General features: G+C 39.7%; 1 protein-coding gene across 2 annotated transcripts in view; it reads right to left on the bottom strand.

Annotated features, from left to right (window-relative positions):
• ALDH1L2 (aldehyde dehydrogenase 1 family member L2) overlaps positions 1-27,280 on the bottom strand; it is a 73,523-nt gene that overhangs the window by 29,238 nt on the left and 17,005 nt on the right. For both annotated transcript variants that reach the window (XM_032299973.1, XM_032299982.1), the window contains exons 4-15: positions 26,180-26,345; positions 24,053-24,154; positions 22,737-22,826; positions 20,025-20,159; positions 18,706-18,831; positions 18,085-18,176; positions 15,862-16,009; positions 10,258-10,377; positions 9,540-9,667; positions 7,242-7,392; positions 3,818-3,888; positions 3,631-3,736 (exon numbers count right to left, since the gene is read on the bottom strand). In XM_032299973.1, the coding sequence (XP_032155864.1) occupies positions 3,631-3,736; positions 3,818-3,888; positions 7,242-7,392; positions 9,540-9,667; positions 10,258-10,377; positions 15,862-16,009; positions 18,085-18,176; positions 18,706-18,831; positions 20,025-20,159; positions 22,737-22,826; positions 24,053-24,154; positions 26,180-26,345 (1,435 nt within the window). The remainder of the gene's footprint in view (positions 1-3,630; positions 3,737-3,817; positions 3,889-7,241; positions 7,393-9,539; positions 9,668-10,257; positions 10,378-15,861; positions 16,010-18,084; positions 18,177-18,705; positions 18,832-20,024; positions 20,160-22,736; positions 22,827-24,052; positions 24,155-26,179; positions 26,346-27,280) is intronic.

Consider the following 27,280-nt stretch of genomic DNA (forward strand, 5'->3'; position numbering starts at 1 on the left):
AAAAATGTGCATAGAAACTGCACAATAAATAATAATAGTAACAAGGCAACCACAGGCAAACAAGAAAGAGGCACGGCTATCACTTTTCCTCCTTCTAGTAACAGGTCCATGACAGTCACATTGTGAAGTTTGTAAAACGTCAATGTAGACTTAACTTGATGAGAAGTTGCACCACAACATTTGAAATTATCAAGACTGTTGAAAGTGGATTTACATTTAGTATAGGTGAAGATAATCCTAGCCCAAGTGTATCTTATTATGCTTTGGTATGCAACCATCATAATTAGAAAAACATTTAAAAACTAACTATCCTAAATTAATTATAATTCTTTTAAAGTAAGAATATAAAGGTTTTAAAATGTGATTTATAAATAAAATAAATGGTTTCATCTCCATCACAACTCTTTTCATTTCTATTGGTTTTCTTCCATTTGGCTATTCAGTGTTTCTGTAGGATTATAGGTTTGCATACTATGTGAGAAAGCCTCTAGTATGGTTCTGGGCTAGGGTAGGTCATTGCTAAGTATTAGGTTAATAAAGTCAGAACTTGTCACACCTGGACCAGCCACTCTAGGCCTTAGAAATCGGTGCCGTCTTTTGTATGAAGCCAGGAGGGAATCTTGCACACATATAACAAAGCAGACAACCAGTTTAAGAAGAGTCATCTAAATTCAATCCTCCTGACATTCATACAGAGCCCTAATATTATAAATGCATCATTGCATAGTATTATCCAATAAAATAAAAAACTCCAGCATAACAATGGCACCTTTGGGTCTTTCATTCTCAGATTTTAAATTATCTTCAACTATAAAACTACCAGTTTTAAACTGCTGATAGAGCCAGACTGTAATTTCCATGGGAACAGAAGCTTTGTATATCTTCATCACTACTACCTGCCTGGCAACTGCTATACACTCAAGAAATGTTTGTAATTTTTGGACATTCTATATACTCATTGCCATTTTTCAGTGATTAGCACTCTCACCGGATATCATTTACTGGTTCTCCACCCTTGCTGTGCCTTGGAAGAATGTGAAGCTTTCAAGTAATAGTAATGCGTGGTCTCCAACTTAGACCAATTAAATCAGATCTCTCCTTTTAAAATACTGATATCAGGCCTCATCTTTGCCAGTGGGGCCTGATATCAGCATTTTAAAAGGAGAACTTCGGGTGATTCTAATGTATAGCCAGTGTGGAGCTCCACTGGACTAGATTATCTGTCTCCTCACTTGCTTCTTGCTGTTTAATGGGTTGTGCACCCGTTAAACAAGACTGGGAAACAGCACTCTTGTACAATGCTGGTGAGCTAATATGACCCTCATGGATGGATTTGTCAATATCTATCACACAAATAGATGTATTTTTTCACTGAGGGATTCCGCTATTAGAAACATATCCTTTAAATACACTTGCACATGTGCATTATATTTGTTTATAAGGTTATTAACTGTAGTATGGTTTATACAGCAAAAGGAGAGAAAATCTGAATATCCATAATTACGGATTGGTTAAGTAAAATTTGTTTTAGCTATACAATGGAAACTGCTAAAAAAAAAAAAGATTTTTTTCCTTTGGTAAGTATATAGAACGCTACTTTTTGTGTGTGTTTTTAAAAATTTTATTTTATTGTGGTAAGAACATTTAACCTGAGCTCTACTCTCTTAACAAATTTTGAAGTGCAAAATATAGTATTGTTAACTATAGGTACAACGTTGTACAGAGGACCTCTAGAACTTTTTCATCTTACATAATTGAAGGGCTTTTTTCCTTTTTTTAGGCAGAGTTTCACTCTTGTCGCCCAGGCTGGAGTGCAGTGGTGCAACCTCTGCTCACTGCAACCCCCGCCTCCTGGGTTCAAGCAATTCTCCTGCCTCAGTCTCTGGAGTAGCTGGGATCACAGACACCTGCCACCATGCCCAACTAATTTTTTGTATTTTCAGTAGAGATGGGTTTTCACCATGTTGGTCAGGCTGGTCTTGAACTTCTAACCTCAAGTGATCTACCTGCCTTGGCCTCCCAAAGTGCTGGGGTTACAGGCTTGAGCCACCTCACCTGGCCAATAATTGAAGCTTTATGCCCATTAAGTAGCAATATATACATATACACATACATAAGATATATCTACATATAATAATATGTATCTCTCTACATATACATATAAAACTACATATTCTTTAATATACACATATATATGTAGAGACTATCCCTGGAATATCTAAGCCACTAACAGATAACAGTTAATTACATTGGTTATCTCTGGAAGGTAAACTGGTTGGCTGGGGAATAAGGATAGGAGGGAGACATTTCACTATTTACCTCTTTGTATATTTTGAATTTTGAAAACTTTACATGTATATCTACTTTTTCAAATAAAATCATTTTCAATGATTAAAACAAAATGGCCAAGGCCACATGACCATGTAGCTATGCCAAATGAAATTGTATTTTTTTAAGTTCTGAAAGAAGAAATAAAGGAGTTGACAGGTAACAGATTATACAATCTAGAATAATGACCAAGTTTTCTTCATGACTTATGCACCTCAGAAAGCCTACTACATAGTACAGTTACCTGCATATAACAGAAACCCAAGGAAGAAGTTTATTTTTCTTCATACTTTACATAGTGCACTTTACATAGTAAAGGCTCAGCCAGTGTTAACTTGGCTGCTATATTTTTTTCTTAAAAAGCTATTGTAGCACTAAAAGATTCTTTGAGAACTACCTGAACTACTTCTTAGAAGTATTTTCTTGTTATCCATCTGGATATGCTTTTTTTTTTTTTTTTGAGACGGAGTTTCACTCATGTTACCCAGGCTGGAGTGCAATGGCGCGATCTCGGCTCACCGCAACCTCCGCCTCCTGGGTTCAGGCAATTCTCCTGCCTCAGCCTCCTGAGTAGCTGGGATTACAGGCACGCACCACCATGACCAGCTAATTTTTCGTATTTTTAGTAGAGACGGGGTTTCACCATGTTGACCAGGATGGTCTCGATCCCTTGACCTCGTGATCCACCCGCCTCGGCCTCCCAAAGTGCTGGGATTACAGGCTTGAGCCACCACACCCGGCCCTGGATATGCTTTTACAGAGTTGCCACAATTACAGACGTTCTTTTACATGCTTTTCCCTCATCTTCCATCTTCACTATATATACAGTGAATATATATATATTTTTTGAGACAGAGTCAAGCTCTGTTGCCCAGGCTGGAACGCAGTGGCACGATCTCAGCTCATTGCAACCTCTGCCTTTACAGCATTTTTGACAATTAAATTTGAATGCCTGCATAATACTTTTTTTGATGTCTCATAATTACTCTAAATAATTCCCTAATTGTTGGGCACTTGGCATTCTGCAAGAATTGAATTGGTTTGTGGGAAGTCGATGGACTTCACTGATGTGCACCATGCTTGCTTCTATTATGATGGAAGTTTTAAATTGTGGCATCTCCATACAATGTATTAGGTAGCCATTAAAAATGAGTATTTACTGATATGAAAAGTTGTCCATGATATATGAGAAAAATGCCATATAATCTCATTTTTGTTTGCTATATATAAATATATGTCACTTTTTTGAAGTACTGGATATAAGAGAGGAGGTGATTCTGCACCTGGCCCTTTGTGCCTTACCTGTGCAGGCTTGAGCACTAAGGTATTGCCTGCTGCCAAACACGCAGCGCTCTTCCACGCCAGCATCATCAGCGGGTAGTTCCAGGGAATAATAATGGCACAGACGCTGCAGGGGAAGAAATTCGACATGCTTAGTTGTTTGAAATAACAACTCATTATTCACTCAGAGGCACTCTCCTTATCTTACCCGAGTGGTTCTTTCTTGGTGAAGGTCAGATTGCGATTTGGACGGGCTTGGTTGATTGGAATAGTAGAACCCTAAGGAATAAGAAAAGTTGATACCTATTTTACTGATTTAAATAAGTAAATTTCATCTCAAAGGATCCATTTTCCATCTTTCTCTCTTACTTTTTCTTAGCTGATATGAAAAGTGTTTGTTGATAAGAACTATATCCACGCCAAAGAAGGAACAGCTATTTGTTTCTCAAGAGAACCATGAAACACAGTAGAATAAATGTATTTCTAATTTAGTCCATTCCCAATTGCTTGGCATGGCAGAGAATGTGAATTGCCTGCCTATTATCCACTCTCCCATCTGTCCTTAGTAACAGAATCCCTATATTAATAATGGGGACAGCAATATGCCCAGATCAAATACTATGGTTGCCATTCTCCAGATTAGGGATGGTCAATGGAAGATACAAGCACAAGGCATTGGAAGGCGAAAGCTATTTAAACTAGGCTAATTCAATTCTTTTATTCTTCCCTCCATGTCTATTTCCTCCTTCTTCCTGTTTAGACTATTGCTGAAATGGCTGGCACTGCATTGGTCTTCTTGAGACCCTGAGTCAACCTTGAGGGTGGAGGTCACATGGTACTAAAGATGGCCTGGCAAAGACAGAAAAAGAGTTTGCATCTCACATACTAGTCCTGACTGCCTGTCTTTGGACTCCTTGAAAGTGAGAGAAAAATAATAGGATAAAAAATAGGATTAAATTGGCCATTATATGCAGCCAACTTAATCCTAACAGATTCACAATAGTATCCTTTAATGAAAGCTATTCATTTGCTTTGCCACAGAAAATATTATTGCTACTACTAATAGAGTGTACAATTTCTTAAAATACTTGTAGCCAGTTATGTTTTGGAATTAAGAATGTTTTTGGACCTCAGAAATGTAATATAGTGCATATACCTTGTATTTTCTACTACCCCAGCAAGATTTGGGTAAGATTTCCCAAGATTATGGGAAATTCCTGAGATTTGGGAAATCTTACTCAAATCTTGCTGGGGTAGTAAATAATATAAGGTATTTGTGTTTGATTTTCCATAATCAAACACACTAGTATTTATTCACCGAAACATATTAGAATATTCACTCTAGGTGATGTAAATCAATATTATTAATAGATTATTTTCATTCAGGTCAGGGTTTGGCATCAAATGAGTTTGAACCAATCAAACAATTTTTGGGTTTCAGAGCTATCGGGATTTCATAACTGGGGATGAGAGATGGATCTGAACTATGATTAGTAAATATCAATATATGCATGACTTTGCGACTGAACCACGATAAAAACTGCGTTTTTGTGCAAACCTGCTATGTTGCAGACTCCACTAATCCTGTAGCATACAAATACTTTTTCCAGTCCCCAAAACGTAACTTGCAAAGTATGTATTATTGTGACCATTTCATAGAGGAGGAAAGGAAGGTTTGGAGAGAGAAAATAACTTTAACAACATCGGCTGACACATGCCAAAGCTGAAACTTGGGCTCAGGTCCATCTGACTGTACATTAACATTGGTGGCAGCAACGTACCCAGATGAAATAGGATGTTTCCCAGTCTCCTTAGCAGATAGAAATGGCCACGGAGGGATATAAGCAAAAGGTACTGGGAAGTCAGAATGCTTTGTAAATTCCTTTTACCACTCCCCCTTTCTCACTTCCTTCTTTCTGCTGCTGGGAAGGTGGTTCCAATGACTGGTACCGCAGTGATTATCATGAGTCTTTGGGGAACATGCGTACTGCAGTTTGCTACAGGTCCTGCCTTTCCCTTTTGCACCCCCAGTGCTGGAGCTAGTATTGCTGCCATTTATCACCCCCTGTTTGCTATTATTATAGTAAAAGGAAAATGAAATATTTATTTAGTGTTCCTGTGTCTTTATCAAAATTTTTCTTTGAAAAAGTTTTTTGTTGTTGTTTTTTTGCCAGGCACGGTGGCTCATGCCTGAAATCCCAGCACTTTGGGAGGCCGAGGCGGGCAAATCACTTGAGGTTAGGAGTTTGAGACCAGCCTGGCCAACATGGTGAAACCCCGCCTCTACTAAAAATACAAAAATTAGCAGAGTGTGGTGGTGAGCACCTGTAATCCCAGCTACTTGGGAGGCTGAGGCAGAAGAATTGCTTGAACCTGGGAGGCGGAGGTTGCAGTGAGCTGAGATGGTACCACTGCACTCCAGCGTGAGCAACAGACGAAGACTCCGTCTCAAAGGAAAAAAAAAAATTTTTTTTGAAATTTATTTCTCTTAGGACACATGTTCAAAGACAAACTTTTTCTCATACTCAGTCTGCTTCCACCATCTACAGTAGCTCTCTGGCCACTGTAGGTATTTGAATTTGTAAACCCTACATGATACTAAGTTTTCTCCAAAATGTCTAGAAAACTATTCAACACCCTCAGGAGATATTATAGTAAAGTGCAAAGAATATCATTAGACTTTAGATTCAGAAAATCTTGAGTTCAAATCTGGTTGTATGGTCTACTTGCTATGAATTATAGGAAAGGCATCCATGTCCTTAAGCCTCTGTTTCTTCACATGTAATACGGGGATAAGAGCTATCCATTTACTTCCCGTAGATGCTATAACCATTGCTAGGGTCTGAAAGTGTCCCCCAAAATTCATGTGCTGGGAACTTAACCCCCAATGCAACAGTGTTGGGAGGTAGGGCCCTAATAGGAGGTGTTTAGGTCATGACAGGTCCACTTAATGAATGGATCAATGCTGCTATAAAAAGGGTTTGCAGGGGCCAGGTGCGGTGTCTCACGCCTGTAATCCCAGCACTTTGGGAGGCCAAGGTGGTCGAATCAGTTCAAGACCAGCCTGGCCAACATGGTGAAACCCCGTCTCTACTAAAAGTACAAAAATTAGCCAGGCATGGTGGTGAGTGCCTGTAATCCCAGCTACTCAGGAGGCTGAGGCAGGAGAATTGCTTGAACTGGGAGGCAGAGATTGTAGTGAGCTGATGGCACAATTGCATTCCAGCCTGAGAGACAAGAGTGAGAAGTGAGACTCTGTCTCAAAAGTTAAAAAAATTAAAATTAAAATTAAAAAATGAGCTTGCAGGAGTGGGTTCAGTCTCTTCTACTCTTCTGCTGCATCTGTTCCAGAGGATGCAGCAACAAGGCACCATCTTAAAACTAGAGGCCACACCTGCTGGCACCTTTATCTTAGACTTCCCAGCCTCCAGAACTGTGAGAGAATAACTTCCTGTTCTTTATAAATTACTTAGTCTCCGGTATTCTGTTATAGCCACATAAAATGGACCAAGGCAACCCTGTTATGTTGGTGTAAAAAAACCTTCATGAAAAAAGGATCTGACACAGTGCCTGGTACAAACTAATCAATGTTAGTCCCTTTTTCTTTCAGAACAAATAACATTTGTGCTTACCTGGATTTTGTCGCACCAGCCAGCAAAATATCTGAATGTTTGCACAGACATTCCAATGTGAGTCTTCAGAGCCAAGGTATAGACAGCCCCTGAATCAAGGGCTTCAATGGTTGCCAGCTCTTCTTGGTTCTCTTCCAGTAGGTCTGCAAGTCTGTGTAGTCAGTGAAAGAAATTAACTCAAGTACTGATTGAGCTTCTGTTACATAGAATGCAGTATCCTAAGGATGGAGAATTCAGAGGTAAACACATATGGATCAGAACTCTGCCCTTATGGAGATCATGGTCCAGTCGGGAAGAAAGCAGTAAACAAATAATTTCATAAATCCTTTGCTTCAAGAATTACAAAGGAGAAGCAGCAGGTGTTTGAAGTGTGTACAGCTTGCCTCAAATATGTGTAAGAAGTAGAACAATGACTGAGTCATGGTAAAACAAGGAGATCGATGATAGAAAACAATGGGGATGTGGTCAGTTCATGACTATGCAGGGAGATACTGGAGTGCAACCCACACCTTTTGAGAACCCATGAACATTTGAGGATTTCTGGTTGGCACAAAAATATTTCTAACACTAACTGAAGAGACAAGATAGAAACATACAGAATGAATTACACACACTATGACAGATTCCTGTTTGGTGTTCAGTTTTATGGGAAAGTAAGTGCAGGACTGTATAATGACTATGATATAGTAAAAATTCATCTTTTGTGTTCAACTTCTCTATTTGTTTTTCTTCTGTATTTGTAGTGGCTCTCTGAGCTGTTCCTTTGGGGCCACTCTAGAGTCCAGCTTGAAATCCCTCTCCCACAATCTTTCTTCCAGATCTTGCTTGTATTAGTTCATTCTCACACTGCTAATAAAGACATACCTGAGACTGGGTAATTTGTAAAGGAAATAGGTGTAATTGACTCACAGATCCACAGGGCTAGGGAGGCCTTACAATCATGACAGAAGGCAAAGGAGGAGCAAAGGCACGTCTTACATGGTGGCAGGCAAGAGAGCATGTGCAGCAGAACTGCCCTTTATAAAACCATCAGATCTCGTGAGACTTACTTTCACAAGAACAGCACAGGAAAGACTTGCCCTCATGATTTAATTACCTCCCACTGGGTCCCTCCCATGACACAGGGGAATTATCGGAGCTACAATTCAAGATGAGATTTAGGTGGGGACACAGCCAAATCATAACTTTTGATCTAGGTCAGATATTTATTTTAGGTAAACAGCAAATGGAATTTATGATTGAATCTAATTACTCCTCATATTGTTAGTTACTGATTTATAATATTCTTCCCAGTCCTTATTATTTTTCTTCCTTATTCCTGTGACTTACACATCAAGTTGATCTAAAATTTGTTTTTGAAAACAATGGAGCGCTAGATATTCTCCACTTGCCATTCTCTGTATCCATTCTCCACCCTGCTATGTGACCTTGACCCTGGTGAATGACCTTTACAGACTACATCACCTGGCTCCCTTGCTCTCACATTGGGCTTGGCCAATGAGAGGCCACTGGGAGGCACCCGCAGGAGATTGGTGCACTGAAGGAAAAAATTGTCAGGGAATTGGATTCCCTGGCTCCCTCACTGATAGGCTCAGAAGTGGTTCAGAAGCTGCCATGTCCCTCCACTGGAGAGTGGTTTTCTCCTATAGATGCAGATCTTGCCAGATTCCAGTAACAGCTCCTTCTTCTGTCCCTTCAGACCTTAAAGGCGTAGCAGCTTCCCCCTGCTGCTAGCCCTGCCTAGATGCTTCAGTATCCTTTATTGGATTCCCTTGACCTTGTCCACATCTTTGTAAACAGTTCTTCGTTAAACTTCTTTTCCAGCTGGGACCCTGCCTGATGCAAGCGTACTAATGTAATCAGGAACTCACATATATGGGATTTAATATGAGTCAAGTAACAGAAGACATATTTCATATTAGGTGCATACTAGAATGTTTTGCAGAAATTTTTAAAATCATGGCAATGTAAGTCAGTATCCAAAGGTAGTAGACTTGCTTTTCTTTTTCTTTTTCTTTTTTTTTTTTGAGACAGAGTCATGCTGTCTGTCCCAGGCTGGAGTGCAGTGGTGCGATCTTGGCTCACTGCAACCTCCACCTCCCAGATTCAAGCAATTCTCCTGCCTCAGCCTCCCAAGTAGCTGGGACTATAGGAACATGCTACCACTCATGCCTGTAATCCCAGCATTTTGGGAAGCTGAGGCAGGCAGATCACCTGAGGTCAGGAGTTTGAGACCAGCCTGGCCAACATAGTGAAACCCTGTTTCTACCAGACTTGCTTTCCAAAAAAAAAAAATACCTGTACATCAGTCTTCCTCTTTCTCTTGCATTCATTCTTCCCCATTCGCCATTTTCAAAAGCATCTTTTGCTGCTGCTACTGCTTTATCAACATCCGACAAAGAAGCGTAGGATACTTTGCATATTATCTATTTCAAGGTAAGTAAAAATAGGCCACATGAGAGATATGAAAATATAGTTCTTGGAATTAATATTGTATTAATAGAAAAAAATAGGGTGTTACTGATAAAATCCAAAAAAAGTGTTATGATGAAAAATGAGTATATCCAGTACTATGGTAAAGAAAAAGAACAATTTTAATATGAAAATTGTGAACCAGAAATTTACTACCTCTCGTGTCATACTACTTTATGGAAGAACATATTTAGGAAGATGGACAACTCTAGTTCTTCCAGTGCCTTAGGAAAGCTGAATTTCTTGCCATGAGTCTTCAAAGTCTGAAAATTTATTTCACATAAAGCTCTATGCAGATGAGTGCCTCTGATGTATATATGTAAAGCTACCTGTCTAAGTTCATCATAAATGTTCCATAAAATAGGTTACTACAGTTCATAGCAGCTGGTACCAGAATTGAAAGAAAAGCATGAAGTCCATTTGTGTGAAGTGCTTAGAGGCAGAGCGAGAGAATAATTGAGCTTCTTAAGACTTCCTGTTTTACCATGGTGTGTAAACTAAAAGTCCATGACCAGTGATCACTACACACTGAAGAATTACTCACAGATCCATCCGTTGGGTTGATAGTGTCGTAAGTCTTTCCATCGTCTGCATCTGTGAACTGTCCATTTATGAAACACTGGTATGGCATTTTTACTGTCATTTCATTGACTTCCTTTGAAACCTGAGAGAATTATAGCAATAGATTCAATAGATTTCCGTGTTTAACGATTTGATGTTAAAAAGCAATAAAGAAGCATATTCACTCATGCAGAGGGAGAAGTCAATGGAATTCTAGTTCCGACTGTACAGAAGATATGTATATGTGAGATTTGGCCCTCACGATGCTTGCCTTGGCCAGGAGGTTAGAAGCTGTGATGACAGAAGTGCTCCAGGCCACGCTTTATAGAGCTCTCAGATTTTCTTTCTCACGCAGATGAAAGGTAACTCACAAGACCTCTAGGTAATGGAAATACCACCATCTAGTGGCGGCATTGGTGGAGCGCAGCTATTGCTTTCACTGAAATCCTTCAAAATGCCTTTGTCAATTAAGTTTCCTTTTACACTGGTGCCATTTTAAGTTTGCTTTCCTTAAGTTCCTCCCGGTTTTCACTGTTTTCACTTTTTGGCTGTTACACATGTGTTGCCTAAATTGTACTCTCTGCCAGTGGCTGGCAAGAAAATTGAAGTTAGTCAATGAACTTTGTTGAGGATCAGTTGTTTTCAACAGTGCGATGGGGATAATGATACTGGCTTCACAGTTATTGTGAGGAAAAAGTGAGGTAACATGTCAATGCAAAGTATTAAAAGGAAATTTAATTATTAAAAAAATTATTTCATATAGAGGAATTGTCAATGCTTTAAAAAGAAACAAAAAATAGGAAGAAGGTCTCTTGCCTTTTCCCACAGAGTGCTCATGATCTATGAGCTATTTCCATTGAGTTTCTGTAGAATATAATGAAGGAAATTTTATGGGAATTGATGTGTTCAGTCCCTGCAAACAGTCCACTTTTCTAATATTATCATTCTGGGAATATGCTGAATGTCTTACATGTAGCACCTAATTTGATTCTCCTAACAATTCTCTGAGGTAGATATTATCATTATATAATATAATATAATATAATATATTATCATTATATAACATTATTACCCTATAAATCACGTGATATGAATCAAGTAACAGAAGACATGTTTCATATTATGTGCATACTAGAATGTTTTTCAGGTAATAATAATAATTACCCAATCTATAGGGTAATAACAACAATACTATATAATAATAATATCCACCACAGAGAATTGCTGGGAGAATCAAATTTTATACCCTATAAATAGCGTAATAATAATGGAGGAAATAATAATAATGGAGGGTAATAATAGGAGCAAACTCTGGCTTAGGGAAGTTAAGTAATGTGCCCAAGGTCACACAGCTCGTAAGTCATGCTACTTGGATTCAAACCTAGGTTGGTCTGACTCCAGAATTCATGTTCTTAACCAAATGATGCTAAACTGCTTTCCAGATTTTCCGAATTCTTGTTAAAAACAAATGGGTGAGAAGAACTGGGACAGTAAATTAAGGACCTCTGAAAATCCACTCCTTCATAAAAGCAATGAGAACACTGGAAAATATTGTTAAAATCACTTCTCTCAGAACTCTGGAAATTAACCAAAGGCCTGCAATAATCCATTTCAAGAAGAATGGTTGAATCACAGTAAGAAAAGTGAGCTTTATGGTGTATTAAATGCCCTATTTCCATCTTTCTCAAAAGCTCTGCAATATCCTTGAAAAACCATCATTGCAACTATGGTAGCTGTGAAAATCAGCAGCCTAGTAGCCACTGATGGCAACGAAATGGGTCTGGACCTCTCCTCAAGCCTTATCCCCAAAGAACTGTTACTATTTGGCCTTCCTGGAAGCTCTCGGAAAAGCTCCACTCTCAGAGATTTTCTGTTGTTAGAGGCGGGGTCTCACTACGTTGTCCAGGCTGATTGTAGTGGCTATTCACAGGTGTGATCAAGTGCATCATAGCCTCAAACTCCTGAACTCAAGTGATCCTCCTGCCTCAGCCTCCTGAGTAGCTGGGACTACAGGCACATGCTACCATCCTGGCTTGGGCTTGTGTTTATTTGTTCTGGCTCAGAGCTTGTTATGCACAAACAACCCTATTCCTGGGTCATTTGTCAAAAATAATTAGTGGCAATTATTTAATATTGCAGCTGCCCACAGCAGTGATATTAACTGAGACTAACAAATGGCTGACCAAACTTGAGAGGACTAACTGGGAATGAGATATCCATAGGAGGCATTGAAAAGCTCTGACATATTCCTGGGAATCCAGAAGGCCAATACACATGCAGGGCTTGTGCACGTGCCCAAGAAGGACCTCAGAAGGCCCTTATCTCTTAACTCTGGATGACCTTGAGGCTCTGTGCAGGCAGGAAGTGTGAAGGCTAAGGCAGAGTTGTAAACTGCCTGTTGGAGCACACACTGAAAGCGTATCCCAGCACACACACAGACAGCCCCCTTGCAAAGGCTAGGAGGCTTATTGGTTAAAGGTGTCTAAGAAAATCTATGCCCGATCATTGGATGACCATTAAGATAACCAAAAAGAGACTTCAGCAGTGGCAAGAAATAAAAAATACAGACTTTACAGAATTATCAAGAAAGTCATTGAACAACAACAACAAAAAAGCAGTAGCAGCAACAGCAACAAATGTTGTAAAGGGAGATGGGGGGAAGGTCTGCTTTCCAGAGTTACCACAGCCTATTATTTTAAATGGCCACCTTTCAACAAAAGATTACAAGACGTGCAAAGAAACAGAAAGTATGACCCATGCACAGGTGGAAAAAGCAGCTAATAGAAACCATCCCTGGAGAAGCCTAGACTTTGGATTTGCTAAAGAAAGATTTTCAATAAGCTTTTGTAAGTGTGTCCAATGAACTAAAGAAAACCATGTCTAAAGAATTAAAGGAAAGTAAGAGAATAATGTCCTGCCAAGTAGAGAATATCAATGAAGAGATAAAAATTATTTTAAAAAGAACCAAATAAAAATACTGAAGTTGAACTGTGCAATAACTGAAATAAAAAATTCACTAGAGGAACGCAACAGCAGATTCAAGCAGGTGAAAAGCCTAAACAACAGAAAGGAATAAGAATAAAGAAAAATGAACAAAGCCTCAGAGACTTGTGGGATATGATCATGTATGCCAACATATGCATAAAAGGAGAACCAGAAAGAGAAGAGAGGAAGAAGGTAGAGGAGAAATATTTGAAGAAAGAATGGCTGAAAATTTCCTAAATTTGATGAAAAACATTAACTTGCACATTTCAAGAATGCACAATCCAAGAAGCTCAACAAATTCTGATGGGAAAACTCAAAGCCTCCACGCCTAGACATATCATAACAAATAATCAAAAGACAAAGAAGAAATCTCAAAAGCAGCAAGGAACTCATCGTACAAAAGAGTCCTTAATAAAATTCACAGTTGACTTATCAGAAACCATGGAGGCCAGAAGGCAATATGATGAGACATTTAAAACGATAAAAGAAAAATACCATCCAAAAATTCTATATCCAACAAAAACATCCTTCAGAAATGAGGGAGAAATTAAAACATTCCCAAGTGAACAAAAACAGAAAATTGATTGCTAGCATACCTGGCCTAAAATATACTGAGAAGAATCCTTCAAGTTGAAATGAAAAGACACTAGATGGTTAACTTGAATACATATGAAGAAATAAAGACCACTGGTAAAGGTAACTACATAGGTAAATATAAACATTGGTACAAATATATTTGTAACTCTATCTCAGTAAAAATACAGCTTCATAAAGCAATAATTATAAAACCGTGTTGGTGGGCTCATGATGTATAAAGACGTAATTTGTATGACAATAATAGCACAAATTAGGGGAGTTCATAACAACTATTGTACAGCAAAGCTTTCCTATACTATTGATATTAGGTTGATATTCATCTGAACTAGACTATTTTTAAAAAAAAATGTTAATTATAATCCTCAAGGCAACCACTAAGAAAATAGCTTAAAAATATAGTAAAATAAAAAATAAGGGATTAAAAAGACATACTAGACACATTTAACACAAAAGACAGCAGTGAAGGAGAACTAAAGGAACCAAAAGGTATCAGATAAGACATATAGAAAGCATAAGTGGTAAAAGAACATAGATAAATTAGACTTCATCAAAATTAAAACCTGTTGTGTGTCAAAGCTCACTCACGAAAATTTCCAGCAAATTTACAGAATGAGAGAAAATATTTGCAAATCTTATATCTGATAAGGACCTAGTATCCAAAATATACAAAGGATTCTTAGGACTCAGCAATAAAAAGAACGCCAGTTTAAAAATGAGCAAAGGATTTGAAAGAGCAGACATTTCTCCAAAGAAGAAATACAAATGGCCAAATGAGTATATGACAAGATGCCCACCATCATTAGGCGTTAGGGAATACAAATCAAAATCGCAGTGAGATCCCGCTTCACACCCACTAGGACAGCTAAAAGAGAAAAAAACAGACGAGAGCAAATATTGGTGAGCATATGGAGAAGTTGAAACCCTCATACATTGGTGGGATTATATAATGGTGTAGCCACTTTGGAAAACAGTCTGGCAGTTACTCAAAAAAGTTAAACATAGAGTTACCATATGACTCATCAGTTCCACTCTTAGGTATATACCCAAGAGACTTGAAAACATATGTTCATGCAGAAACTTATATATAAATTTTCATAATGTTATTCATAATAGCCAAAAAGTAGAAAGAACCCAAATGTACATCAACTGATGAATGGATAAACAAACTGTGGCATATTTATACAATAGAATATTATTTGGCCAGAAAAAGGAATGAAATAATGATACAACATGGATGAACCTTGAACACATTATGCTAAGAGAAAGAAGCCAGAAACAAAATGCCACATGTTATTTGATTCTATTTATATGAAATCTCTAAAACAGGCAAATTCATAGAGACAGAAAAGAGATATAATGTTTTCTAGGAACTATCATGCTATCCAATTTTGGAACATTTTTTGTACGAGGTAGGCCTGAAACAGTAAAGAATGACTGCCAGTGGGTACAGGGCTTCTTTTTGGGATGATGAAAATGTTCCAAAATTGGATGGCCTGATAGTTGCACAACTTTATGAATATACTAAAAACCACTCAAAATATACATTTTAAAAGGTGAATTGGGCCAGGCGTGGTGTCTCACACCTGTAATCCAAGCACTTTGGGAGGCCGGGGTGGGCGGATCACCTGAGATCGGGAGTTTGAGACCAGCCTGATCAACATGAAGAAACTCCATCTCTACTAAAAGTACAAAATTAGCCAGGCATGGTGACACATGTCTGTAATCCCAGCTACTCAGGAGCCTGAGGCAGGAGAATCACTTGAACCCAGGAGGCAGAGGTTGCGGTGAGTCGAGATGGCACCATTGCACTCCAGCCTGGGCAACAAGAGCAAAACTCTGTATCAAAAAAAATAAGTATGAATTTTATGGCATCTGAATTAGATCTCAGTAAAGCTGTTATTTTGTAAAGGTTATGAACATAAAAACAAACGGGCAGTCGGCACAGCATTCTTTTATAGTGTTGGATCTCACTGATTTCGTGTTGTAACATCAAGGAAAGGCTTACATAATCTACAACAAGCTCCGCCTCTTGATCTTCTCCTCTCAGTTTCCTCACGACCTTTTGGATAAAGTCTTCAAACTTGGTGGCCATATAGACGTCTTCATTCTGCAACTGAAGCCCACCACATTTCTGTCTGATCTCTTCCACCAGCCTTAAAGTAAGAACCAGCTTCGCATTACTTAGATTTTAAGAGGGGTTAGCAAGACTGTGTTACTTGCATTTGTCAAGTCGTTTTGAGGTAAGACATCACATGCCTATTTATAGCATATGAGATCTTCTGTGGTACTCATCAGAGAAGTTGATAAGACTAGGGGTAAGAAATTAAAAATATATCTTGAAGGACAGTGGCAGTTTTTTTAAACTCTATCCATGACTAAAAATAAAAGAAATCAAGGCAAAAATCTTTTAATTACTTACAACCAAGAAAGCAAGGAGCATATAAAGTCAACTCCTTTCCTTTTATATATACTCAAGGAATAAGAAACAGACACTTCCTAACTGTAAAGATTATGAGAGATGAATGTCGTATTGTAGAATATTTTCTCTAAATTACAAGATAGACATTTGTTTATATTACGTAGTTAACATAGGTACTAGTTGGAACCATGCAGTAGGTCAATATAATTTTTGAAGTCTTTCCAGTCCTTTGATTTGCACTGTTAGTTTTTCAAATTACAGCTGTTATCTGACATTTCTTGAATAGCAATAGTGTACGAGGTACAGTGTGGAAAGTCCACCATGGTTGTTGTTCAATCATTTATTCTCTAAAAGAGATGGTATCTTTATAATCAAGATAATAATATCAGATGATTATAGTAAGCTGGACATTCAAACAGAAAATGAGTAATTCCTGCAGAAGTATCTTGCTAGCAAAAAGAAAAAAAAGTGCTAATAATACACTACTGAGGTCAGGTGTGATGGCTCATGCCTGTAATCCCAGCCACTAGAAAGGCTAAGATGAGTGGATGGCTGGCCCAGGAGTGCAAGGCTCCTAGTGCAATGAGCTGTGATCATACCACTGCACTCCAGCCTAGGTGACAGAGTGATACGCTATCTGTAATAACAATCACCATAATGTAGTATTAAAATCTTTAGTTAAGCTAATTAGAAGTTTCTGGGAACTCATGAATCACAGCTCTGAGAAATCTATAATTTGAGGAACCAAAACTCTTGACTTTTGAAAACACTCTTGAAATGATTCTTTTGATTTCTGGAATAAAACCTCCATGAATAAAGGGACCTTGTCTAGTTTACACTCTATATCCTCATTGCTAAAACTGTTCTTGACATGTAGTAAATATTCAATCAATGTTGTTAAGTAAATGAGTAAAGAGAGAGAATATTCATCAGGAATACTGCTTTGTCAATATGAAGGATTTTGTCAAGAGGAGGAATATTTTTATCTTATTTAATTAGTGAATGGCCACAATGTAGCTTGGGATCAAATCCTCTTAGCTTCTATTCACTGTACCCACCATCAAGGGACTGCACAGCCCCTGGTGAGCTCCCAGCTGTCTCATTATCCCAGTAACTCAAAGAAAAACACTTCTGCAAGATGCTGCACCAGTAGGATCCTGGTCCACTTTTCTTGCCACAGAGGAGGCTCTCTGGGACCCCAGCCCTTTCAACTTGCTCTAAACCTCTGTGGAGAAATTCTGACTATAGGGTGATTACACTTGTCCTTGCAAATAGCCTGTTAACCCTCATTCTAGATCTTCTTACTGGGCAATTTGCGGGGGGACCAGGGGTAGGAGAAAAAAAGATTTTGGGGAAAGCATAATTAATAGCAGGTATCAGATATTATTCTGGTAATAATATTATTATCAGGTATCAGATATTATTCAGATAATATTCTGGATCAGGCTCCATAGGAAATTCCCTGTTAGCATTCTCACCCAGAGCTCAATTCTGATGTCATACTGGAGGAAAATTAGCTAAGAAACTGGGAGGACACATTTTTAAAAGATGCAAACAGTTCTAAAGGTTGCTTTTTTAGGTATACAGAAGATATGAAAACAACTTCTGGTTAGCAACAAAGAGAACTAAACAGATAGATATGTCTGCTTGACCATGGAAACAATAAAAAATACAAACAATAGAGATGTGCCGTAGATAGGTATGATAGGGAAATCAAATCCAGAACAAAGAATGTAAATTTCACTGTCAAACCAAAGTCAAAATTCCTAGTGAGGAAATTCCTAGTGAGTCATAAGGTCGTGGTTTTACCTAGCAACATCCATTGAGCTTGCTCCAGATTTAAAGAAGTCTGTTGAGTCTTCAATAATGGGGACATTGCTTAAAATTCCAGCCCAGATGACCTACACAAAAAGGAAACTTTTGTAAGGAAAGTGCCACATAGAACAATATGGCAGGGACTGGCTAGCTCTTCACCAAACCAATTTCCTCTTCACCTTGTACGCACAGATTGACCACATTTCTCAGCATCTCTCCAAGTTAGATGCAGCCAATGAACAGGAGTGGAAGTAACCTGCACCACCCCAGTCCTGGCCCATGAAGACCTCCTCCACACCATTCTACACGCTCCTTTGCCTTTCTGGCTGCCTGGAATGGAGATGTCCCCCAGGGATACCTTGAAAATAACAGAAACTGGGTCCCTGAATGACTTTACCCCTAACCCTCATGCCAACCTGGAACTGCCTTGGATGACTTATGTGAAAAATCAATTTGTATGTACTGTGTTTGAGCATATGAATTTCCTCTTGCAGCTAATACAAAAAAAGAGGAAATAAAGTTCTGATCCCACTACTTTGAGGACGGATGGTACCAGTTTCAAACATGCTTCAGTTTTCCAAGGTAACAGTAAGATTAAGGTCATGATATGTTCACCTTGATGGTCTCCGCCACCTTCACCTCATCGGCTGTGAGTTCTACCACTGACGTCTCACCCGCTGAAAAGTACTGAGAGGCAGGAATCATTTTTCCATCTTCAAACTGCAGATTTCTCACCATCAGCTACAAAATAGCAACAAAACAAGCATAAAAATTGGGAGAATACAAAAGTGAGGCTGGTGGGAGGAGTCCTATAGATATATGCAAATAAGGGCAAGATTATTTGGAAAAATACAAAAATATGGATTAAAAGCATTCACCATTATGTGTAAAAGGGCTGAAATGGCATTTGAATGATGGCAGCAGAAAGGAGAAAGTTAGGTCTAGGGATAGGTACATCTCAAAATAGAAAATAAGTCCTGGAAAATTTGACACTCGGATGTAGGCATTTGAGTGTCTAGAATCTACTATGAAATAACAGACACCACTACTACTGCCGCAACTCTGCGGCTGCCGCCTCTGAGCACTTGCTCTGCACCATGCTGGAGAATGCATGCATGAGTGCTCACTTCGGCAGCACAGATGCTAAAAAAAAAAAAGGATGCATGCATGTGCTGAAGGATCTCACCTAATCTCATAAATGCTGATGGAGGCAGATGCCATTATTATTCCCTGATACAGAAAGGGAGGCTCAATGAGGGTCAGTGATTTGCTCAGTGCCACACAGTAAGTAACAGAGCTGGGCATAGAACCTGGAACTGGCAGTACCCTAAGCCTACAGTCTTAACTGATTTATCCTGCAGCAACTGGAAAATATCCGTAAGCTACAAATTACCTTTGCATGCTTCATTGGGAAGCTTTGCAAGGCAACACTGAGGCACAGGGCCAATCCTCCTGAGCGTAGGCAGTGTAGGTGGCACCTGCCTGGTGGATCAGTGGCAAGGGGCATCTGAGGAGGGCCATATCCATTTCACTTGATCCTCCCAGAATCAGGCAGTGGAAAGGCAGACAGATGAGAGATTCTCCTCTGTGTTGTGTAGATGGCAAAACAGACTCAAAGGGGAGAATTATCCTGCCCAAGACCAGAGAATGAGAAGCAGGGACTCACACCCTCGTCTTCCCACTGAATTCCGGCCTCTTTCTCCTTTATAGAAGGCAGCCTATAAAGGTCTGTGGGGCCCATCCTGAGACACCTCATCTCCATCAGGATACTCAGAGTCAGCTCCTCCCCAGCCAGCAATGGAGGTACAGATGTCCTAGCCTCCCCATATCCCAGTGCAAAGCCAGATTACCTTGTGAAAGCTATTCCCTTAATAGCTTGGGTTATAGAAGAAAATCAAAAGGTTATTTCATAGGCAGCCATATTGAACACTCACTGCTTTTCCATCGTTACCAAAAATAACAAGTCCATTTTTGGTAACGAGACCAGGCGTCTTGGCACCTTTAATTTCCAGTGGTTCTCCAGGAGGCACAGAGCTATTCAGTAATGTCGAACCATAGAAAGTGACCATCTAGTAAAGAAATCAAACCCAGATTGTAAAATCAGGAGAAAAGCTGTTCACAGTGGTATGTACAAGCATCATTCCCTGCAAAAACACTGAAGTTCAGATTATCATCTGTAATAAAATTGAGACACCAGAGTGGGAGAAGCTGTCTCAAACATCCATAGAAATGACACAATGCAAGAGGCTGTCTATGAATATGTCATTGGAGAGTTTCCAAAATGCCCCACATCCAGGTGACATGAGTAGGCATTTATCACATATTCACATTGATACCCAGGTGAATAAGATAAAAAAGCTCTCAGCCTTTATAGCCTGAAGGTACGGTTTGGGTGGGTGGGGAGATGCTGGAGTGGGCATCAGTGAGGGGCAATGCAGAGTGATAACCAGACTATTACAGTGCAGGGTGATAAGTGATGAGAAGCACAGGGTGCTTTGTGAGTCCATTCATGGAAACAGGGCTGGATCCAGACTGTAACCAAGAGACGCTGACACTGATTTATGATTGCAATCCTAGGATGACAGCTATCATTTATGGAGCACTATTATGATTATGCCATAATGGTTTGTTGAATACCTACTCTAGGCCAGGGACTAAGTACTTAAATTAGTTAACATGTATTAAACTCCTTTTTAATTTGAGACAGAGTCTTGCTCTGTCGCCCAGGCTGGAGTGCAGTGGTGCGATCTCAGTGCAACCTCCACCTCCCAGGTTCAAGTGATTCTCTTGCCTCAGCCTCCCATGTAGCTGGGATTACAGGTGCATGCCACTGCAGCTGCCTAATTTTTTTTTTATTATTGTATTTTTAGTAGAGACAGGGTTTCACCATGTTGGCCAGGCTGGTCTTGAACTCCTGACCTTGGGTGATCCTCCCACCTTAGCCTCCCAAAGTGCTGGGATTACAGGCTTGGGCTACTGCACCCGGCCAACACATTTAATCTTCACAATTACCCTTAACCCAAGGGAGGTAGTATTATTAGTCCCACTTTACAGTGAGGCAACCAAAGCACCCCGTGGTTAAGTAACCTGCCCAAGGTTACACAGTAAATAGTGGGACAGCCAGAATCTTAATAGAAGCATTCTGGCTTCAGATCCTGCACTCTTTGTTGTTGTTTTTTTGAGACAGAGCTTCACTCTGCTGCCCAGGCTGGAGTGCAGTGGCACGATCTCGGCTCACTTCAACTTCCATCTCCGGGGTTCAAGTGAAACTCCTGTCTCAGCCTCCCGAGTAGCTGGGATTACATGCGCTCGCTACCACGCCTGGCTAATTTATGTAATTTTAGTAGAGACGGGGTTTCACCATGTTGGCCAGGCTGGTCTCAAACTCCTGACATTATGATCCACCCGCCTCAGCCTCCCAAAGTGCTGGCATGAGCCACTGTGCCTGACCCAGATTCGGCACTCTTAACCATTAAACTAAACTCCCTCCCTTGCTCACCCATTGATCCCATGAATTTTTATTGGCACTTAGTATGTACCCAGAATCCTGCTTAACTGCTGAGATTATCAAGACAATCACATGAACCCCTTGCTCCTAAGGAGTTCACAGTCTAGTGTTGTGGGGGATAGATAAAGAGACCCTCACAATATATGATATGCCATACCAGAGGTAGATAGAATGTTGTTAGAACCCAGAGACGGGACATCCGACCCTGCCAGGCTGGACGTGTGAGATCAGGAAACCTCCTGAAAGAGGTGAAACCTGACAGCCTGGGCTGAGTCAATTACCCATGGATAGAAGACCCGTCAAGCCCCTGCTCACCTCTCTGGCCTCAGCTCTCCCCATGCTGTCCTCACAGTCCAGCCCCTGGCTGCACTGAACTCCTTTTCCAAGTCCTTGGGTAGGTGCTGGAGTCTCTCACCTCTGGGGCTTCACCTATTTGTCTTACTCTCAACCTGGTTAACTCTTCTTGAAGTTCGAGCAAAGCAGTGACCTTTTCTTTTTCTTTCTTTCCTTTTTTTTTTTTTTTTTTTTTTTGAGACAGAGTCTTGCTCTGTTGCCCAGGCTGGAGTGCAGTGGTGCGATCTCAGCTCACTGCAACCTCCACCTCCCGGGTTCAAGCTATTCCCCTGCCTCAGCCTCCATAGTAGCTGGGACTACAGGTGCAGACCACCACGCTCAGCTAATTTTTGTAATTTTAGTAGAGACAGGGTTTTGCCATATTCGTCAGGCTGGTCTTGAACTCCTGACCTCAGGTGATCCGTCCACCTCGGCCTCCCAAAGTGCTGGGATTTCAGGCATGAGCCACCATGCCTGGCTGCAATGAGCTTTTCTAGGAAGCCTTTCCTAATAGGCCTGAGTCTCAGCCTCCGTGATAACGTTTATCTTACTGCACTGAGAGTGTTTATTTATTTCTCTGCACTCCCCATAAAACTGCAGGCTTCTTGAGATCAAGGGCTGGATTTAGTGTCTGCTGCACAATAAATGCTCAATACATGCTGAGTAAAGAGAAGAGTGAATCGCAGACCTGCCTCATAACCAAGGAAGAACCATGGGAAGCCCAGATTTATCTGTAATTTACCTCCTACAAAGAAAGGTAATGATCGGGGTTGGAGGTTGAGGGGAGGTGGTCTCTAGAACATACCTGTCCATTTATCTCTGTCCAGGCTCCAGGGACTTTATCATGACCTCGAATCCAATTATGTAAAACTTCAGCAGACCAGTTCCAAGAAATCTAGGAAGGCACAAAACACAGGCTGAGCTTCCTAGACTGTGAACCTCAACGGCAATAAAAAACGCTTCTTGCCATCAGAGGCAGAAATCGGTATGTTATTGGGAAGTAAAGGAATTTTTACCTCTTAGTTTTATTTGGAGAAAGTATTTTGTCAGGTGGCTAATTTAGCAAAAGAGACTTTATTGAAGGACAATGGAAAGCAGAGGGTAATTTAAAGGGATAGTATGCTCTGTAAAGACGAAGTAGAGTGGGCAGTTGAGGGGAGTAGGCCAGTAGCTGTTGGAGAGTTTTATGTTGGGTTTTTATTAGGTTGAACTTTTGTTTTTTAACTTCCTGCTTCTGTTAAGTCTCTGCCTCTTGTTTTTTTTTTTTTTTTTCTAGTTTGTTTGTGGTCTGTCTTAGTTCTCTGCTTTGTCTGCACCTAGATTTTGTCTCAGGTTTATGGGACCCTCCATATTATTAGTTGGTGCGTATGTGTGGGTTGGTGTTGGGTATGAATATTACCTGATGGTTGTCTTGTTTACTATCATCACCATAGGAAGGTTGTATAGTGGCCAAATCTATGCCTATTGCATCTGTGTATTTTTTTGGAATTTCTTTCTCTGCCCTAAGCTGTACTTATGGCTCCAGGTTTTTGTTTTTTGTTTTTTGAGGCAGGGGTCTCACTGTGTTGGTCAGGCTGGTCTTGAACTCCTGGCCTCAAGTGATCCTCCATCGTCAGCCTCCCAAAGTGCTGGGATTACAGGCATGAGCCACTGCACCCAGTGTGCCCAACATGCCAGTTTTTTTTTAAGGAATATCCCCTTTGCTCTTTTCCTTAGCATGTAGCAAGCAATATTTTGACATTTCACTGAAGTGAAGGAGTATTGAGCAGTCAGTCTTAAGAGGGGTTTCTGGGCATTTTTTATTTGCTTGTTTGTTCATTTGCATAGTATCGCCCCTCCTTTTTGTGCACATTTGACTAAGTGCCCACCCACTCCAGCATTAGAGATACTGTTAATATGCAAATTTAGGGTGGTCTCTCGGACGTGAGTCTTCCCAGACTTTTTTTTCTTTAGGGGACTCCCCTCTCCTGCTTCTGTCTGGCTGCCTGTCTACTGTAACAGGTAGGGCTAGGGCAGGCTGGCTTACAGATCTACCTTTTGGCAAGATCATAGTATGTGGGAAACTCCTAAAAGGTAGAGGGCCATGAACTCTGAGATGTGTCATTGAGTTGATATAAATACCTCAGCATTTTCCTTTTTCTGGATACCTTCATATGTTGCCCCTTCTTCTGGCTGGGGAATACGAGGAGCTTTTCCATCGGCTATGAGTTGGACAGCTTCTACCTAAGGCCAAAGACGTCACCTGTGTTACAGCCCAGTGATCAACAATGGCATGGTCTATTTGACTAAAATTTCTGCATAACGGAATTACTACCTATAAAGCTGTTCAGAGAGTCAGAGTATGATGATAACTACCATTTCTTCAGGTCCATCCTGATGAGCAGTGTGGTAGCTACTTTATGTAAAATATCCTTTGTAAAGATAACACAAATCCTGCAAGGTGGATATTGTTATTCCTGTTTTACACAAGAGGAAACTGGCTTAGAAAAAGAGCTAAGCAAGGCTCAACATCACAGGGCAAGCTCGTAGGTGTCAGAAACAGGTTTTGTGTGTGTCCAGGTCTATCTATTGCCAATGGAAGTCTGCCCTCTTAAAAATGACTCCTTTGTTTAAACAAACTGCCATTCCTCTGGATGATTCACTGGAAATGTTAGGAATACAATTATAAGTCTTTGTGAGTTATTTTACTCATCATAATGATTCCAAAAAATGATACTTTATTGTATTTAATAAATTCAACTTGCTTTCTAGTTTAGGAGACATGGAATAAAACAAGTTAAAATCTATCCATGAGTTTGATTGCCTTTGGGAAGTATCATGCAGTTTCTTCTCTGTCGTATTTATGTTTGCCTTGAGTCGACAGCCTCCCATTTTCACTGGGAGGCCTATGTGAGTTCAAGTTCTCAGATTTCTCTCTAAGGACTCACAGCTGCTAAGCAACCCACCCAAGAACACATGGAGGGAGCCATAGGAGAACAGAGCCAAGTTTACAGCTCAGTCCACCCACCTCCATCCAGGCTATAACTAGGTTTGAAATTTCAGCTTCAGCAAATGTCACTGAACACACATAACACTATATTGATTGTAATGATAATTTTATGAGTAGCTACCATGGGCCAGATGCTTTACACAAATAATGTCATTTAATTTTCACAACTGCCCTACAAGTCAGGTGGTATTGTCCACACTGTATAGATGAAGAAACCAAAGCTAAAGAGGCTAAGTGACTTGCCTGGTGTCATACACCAAAGAAGAAGTAGAATGGAAATTGGAGCTTAGTTCTTTCTGACATCAAAGCCCTGCTTTCTTAATCATTAAATGATACAAGCAAAGCACTGCTCTCCTCCCTCCTAAATCAATGGCTACTACTGTATTCTCTCATACTATCTCTGAAAAAAATTAAATGACATCAAAATTATCAGCTGAGGCTTTCAATATTTTACAGGCTAATATTTCAATATTTGTATTTGATGGTGTACATGTTTTGGGATTTTTTTTTTTTTTGCCCCAGAGTGCCTCTGAATAAACATAGCAACACCAAATTTCACCCCGTTACAGAGCCTAATTTAAAGTACTTTTACATTTCCATAACAAATTACATAGCAAAATGTCTTCGGATTCTATATGCTTCTTTACAATTAACCATTGTAGGCCAGGTTGAAGATTCAAGTATTTGGCAAAAGAAATGGAGCCGTTTAAACGCTATTATATCTATTGGATCACTGCTCTCAGAAGAACAAGTCAGTTTCTTAGACTAAGAAATTGAAAAGTTCAGATTTCCATCCTAAATATACCATCCCATTAGTTGAAAAAAAGAATACCTAATTTTGTTTTGTTTGTTTGTTTTTGGAGATGAAGTCTTGCTCTGTCGCCCAGGCTGGAGTGCAGTGGCACGATCTCGGCTCACCGCAACCTCCGCCTCTCAGATTCAAGCAATTCTTCTGCCTCAGCCTCTCAGGTAGCTGGGATTACAGGTGCCCGCCACTATGCCCAGCTAATTTTTTGTATTTTTAGTAGACTCGGGGTTTCACCATGTTGGCCAGGCTGGTCTCGAACTTCTGACCCCATGATTCGCCCGCCTTGGCCTCCCAAAGTGCTGAGATTGTAAGCGTGACCCACGATGCCCGGGCTTGTTTTTAAATTTTATATTTTTAGTGAAATTCATATGGATAATTTCTTAATAAAAGAAAAAATATTTTCAAAAATATTTAAAAGTTTACTAAATTCTGGATGGCAAAATATACTAACCATGGCCTTGATTCCCTCAGGAAAAAGAAACCGATTATAAAGCGTATCCACTGTATCATTGGGTTCAACATCACATGATCTCTGAAGAAGGATGGGTCCTGTATCCAAGCCATCATCAGCCCAGAAAACAGAAAACCCAGCTTTCTTATCTCCAGTAATTAGAGTCCTGTGAAAAGAAGAATTTTAATTTAAAATGTTGGCTAACTATATCATAAAGTGATGAATTAGTGATATTAAAGTGTAAGGTAGTTATAATGGAAAAGTAGACAATGAATGAAGCTGCCATGAGAAACTAACAGTAGAACTGGGAGATGTCAGAGCTCATAAAAAGCACTGCCTACAGTTACTGCTATTTTATATAATACATCCTCATATCTTCAGTCTTTCTTGTTAATGTATAGTAATGACTTGCAATGAATTCAAAAAGGCATTAGAGTCTATCGTTACTACCACTCACTGACTCCCAGGGGTCAGCTTTCTACTTTAGGATCAAGTAATTTGCCCACTTGGGTTCAATTCCTACATTGAACTTGACCCTGTATTAGCCAGAATAAGAACAGAAGATAAGATAGGATACTCTGTGGAATGTGAAGAACAGAACTGATTATTAATTCAAGTTGTGCTAATTAATTCAGGTGTAAGATTTATTTAGGACTAGAATTAGCTCTAGATTTTCTACATAAATTATAGTATAAGATGGCTGATTAATTCAACTATTCGTATTTTGTGCACTATGAACCTTAGCCTATGAGAAAAATGCTGGCCCTCCAGAAGCTTATAACACAAACAATAAGCTAGATCTGTGAATAAATACATCTAAAAGCATATCAGAGAGTAAGCTAACACAGAGAGAGTATGATGGTAAGTCAGCCATGCCCATGAGGTAAATAAATTTTACTTCTGAGCTACAAATCAAGACCTAAATCAATCAATCAATCATTAACTCTTCAGAAATACTAAGAAATTAACTGGCATTGTTATCAAGATTCTGAAAATATTGATATGCCTTGATCCAATGATGCTGCATGTGGAAACAGTGTAAAGTGAGAAAAAATACAAGTTTAAGTGCAAAGATATATACTAAATAATAGTATATTATTT

This window comes from Sapajus apella, unplaced genomic scaffold (assembly GCF_009761245.1).
Source record: "Sapajus apella isolate SASKATOON/1434 unplaced genomic scaffold, GSC_monkey_1.0 scaffold2, whole genome shotgun sequence".
NCBI classification, from domain to species: domain Eukaryota; kingdom Metazoa; phylum Chordata; class Mammalia; order Primates; family Cebidae; genus Sapajus; species Sapajus apella.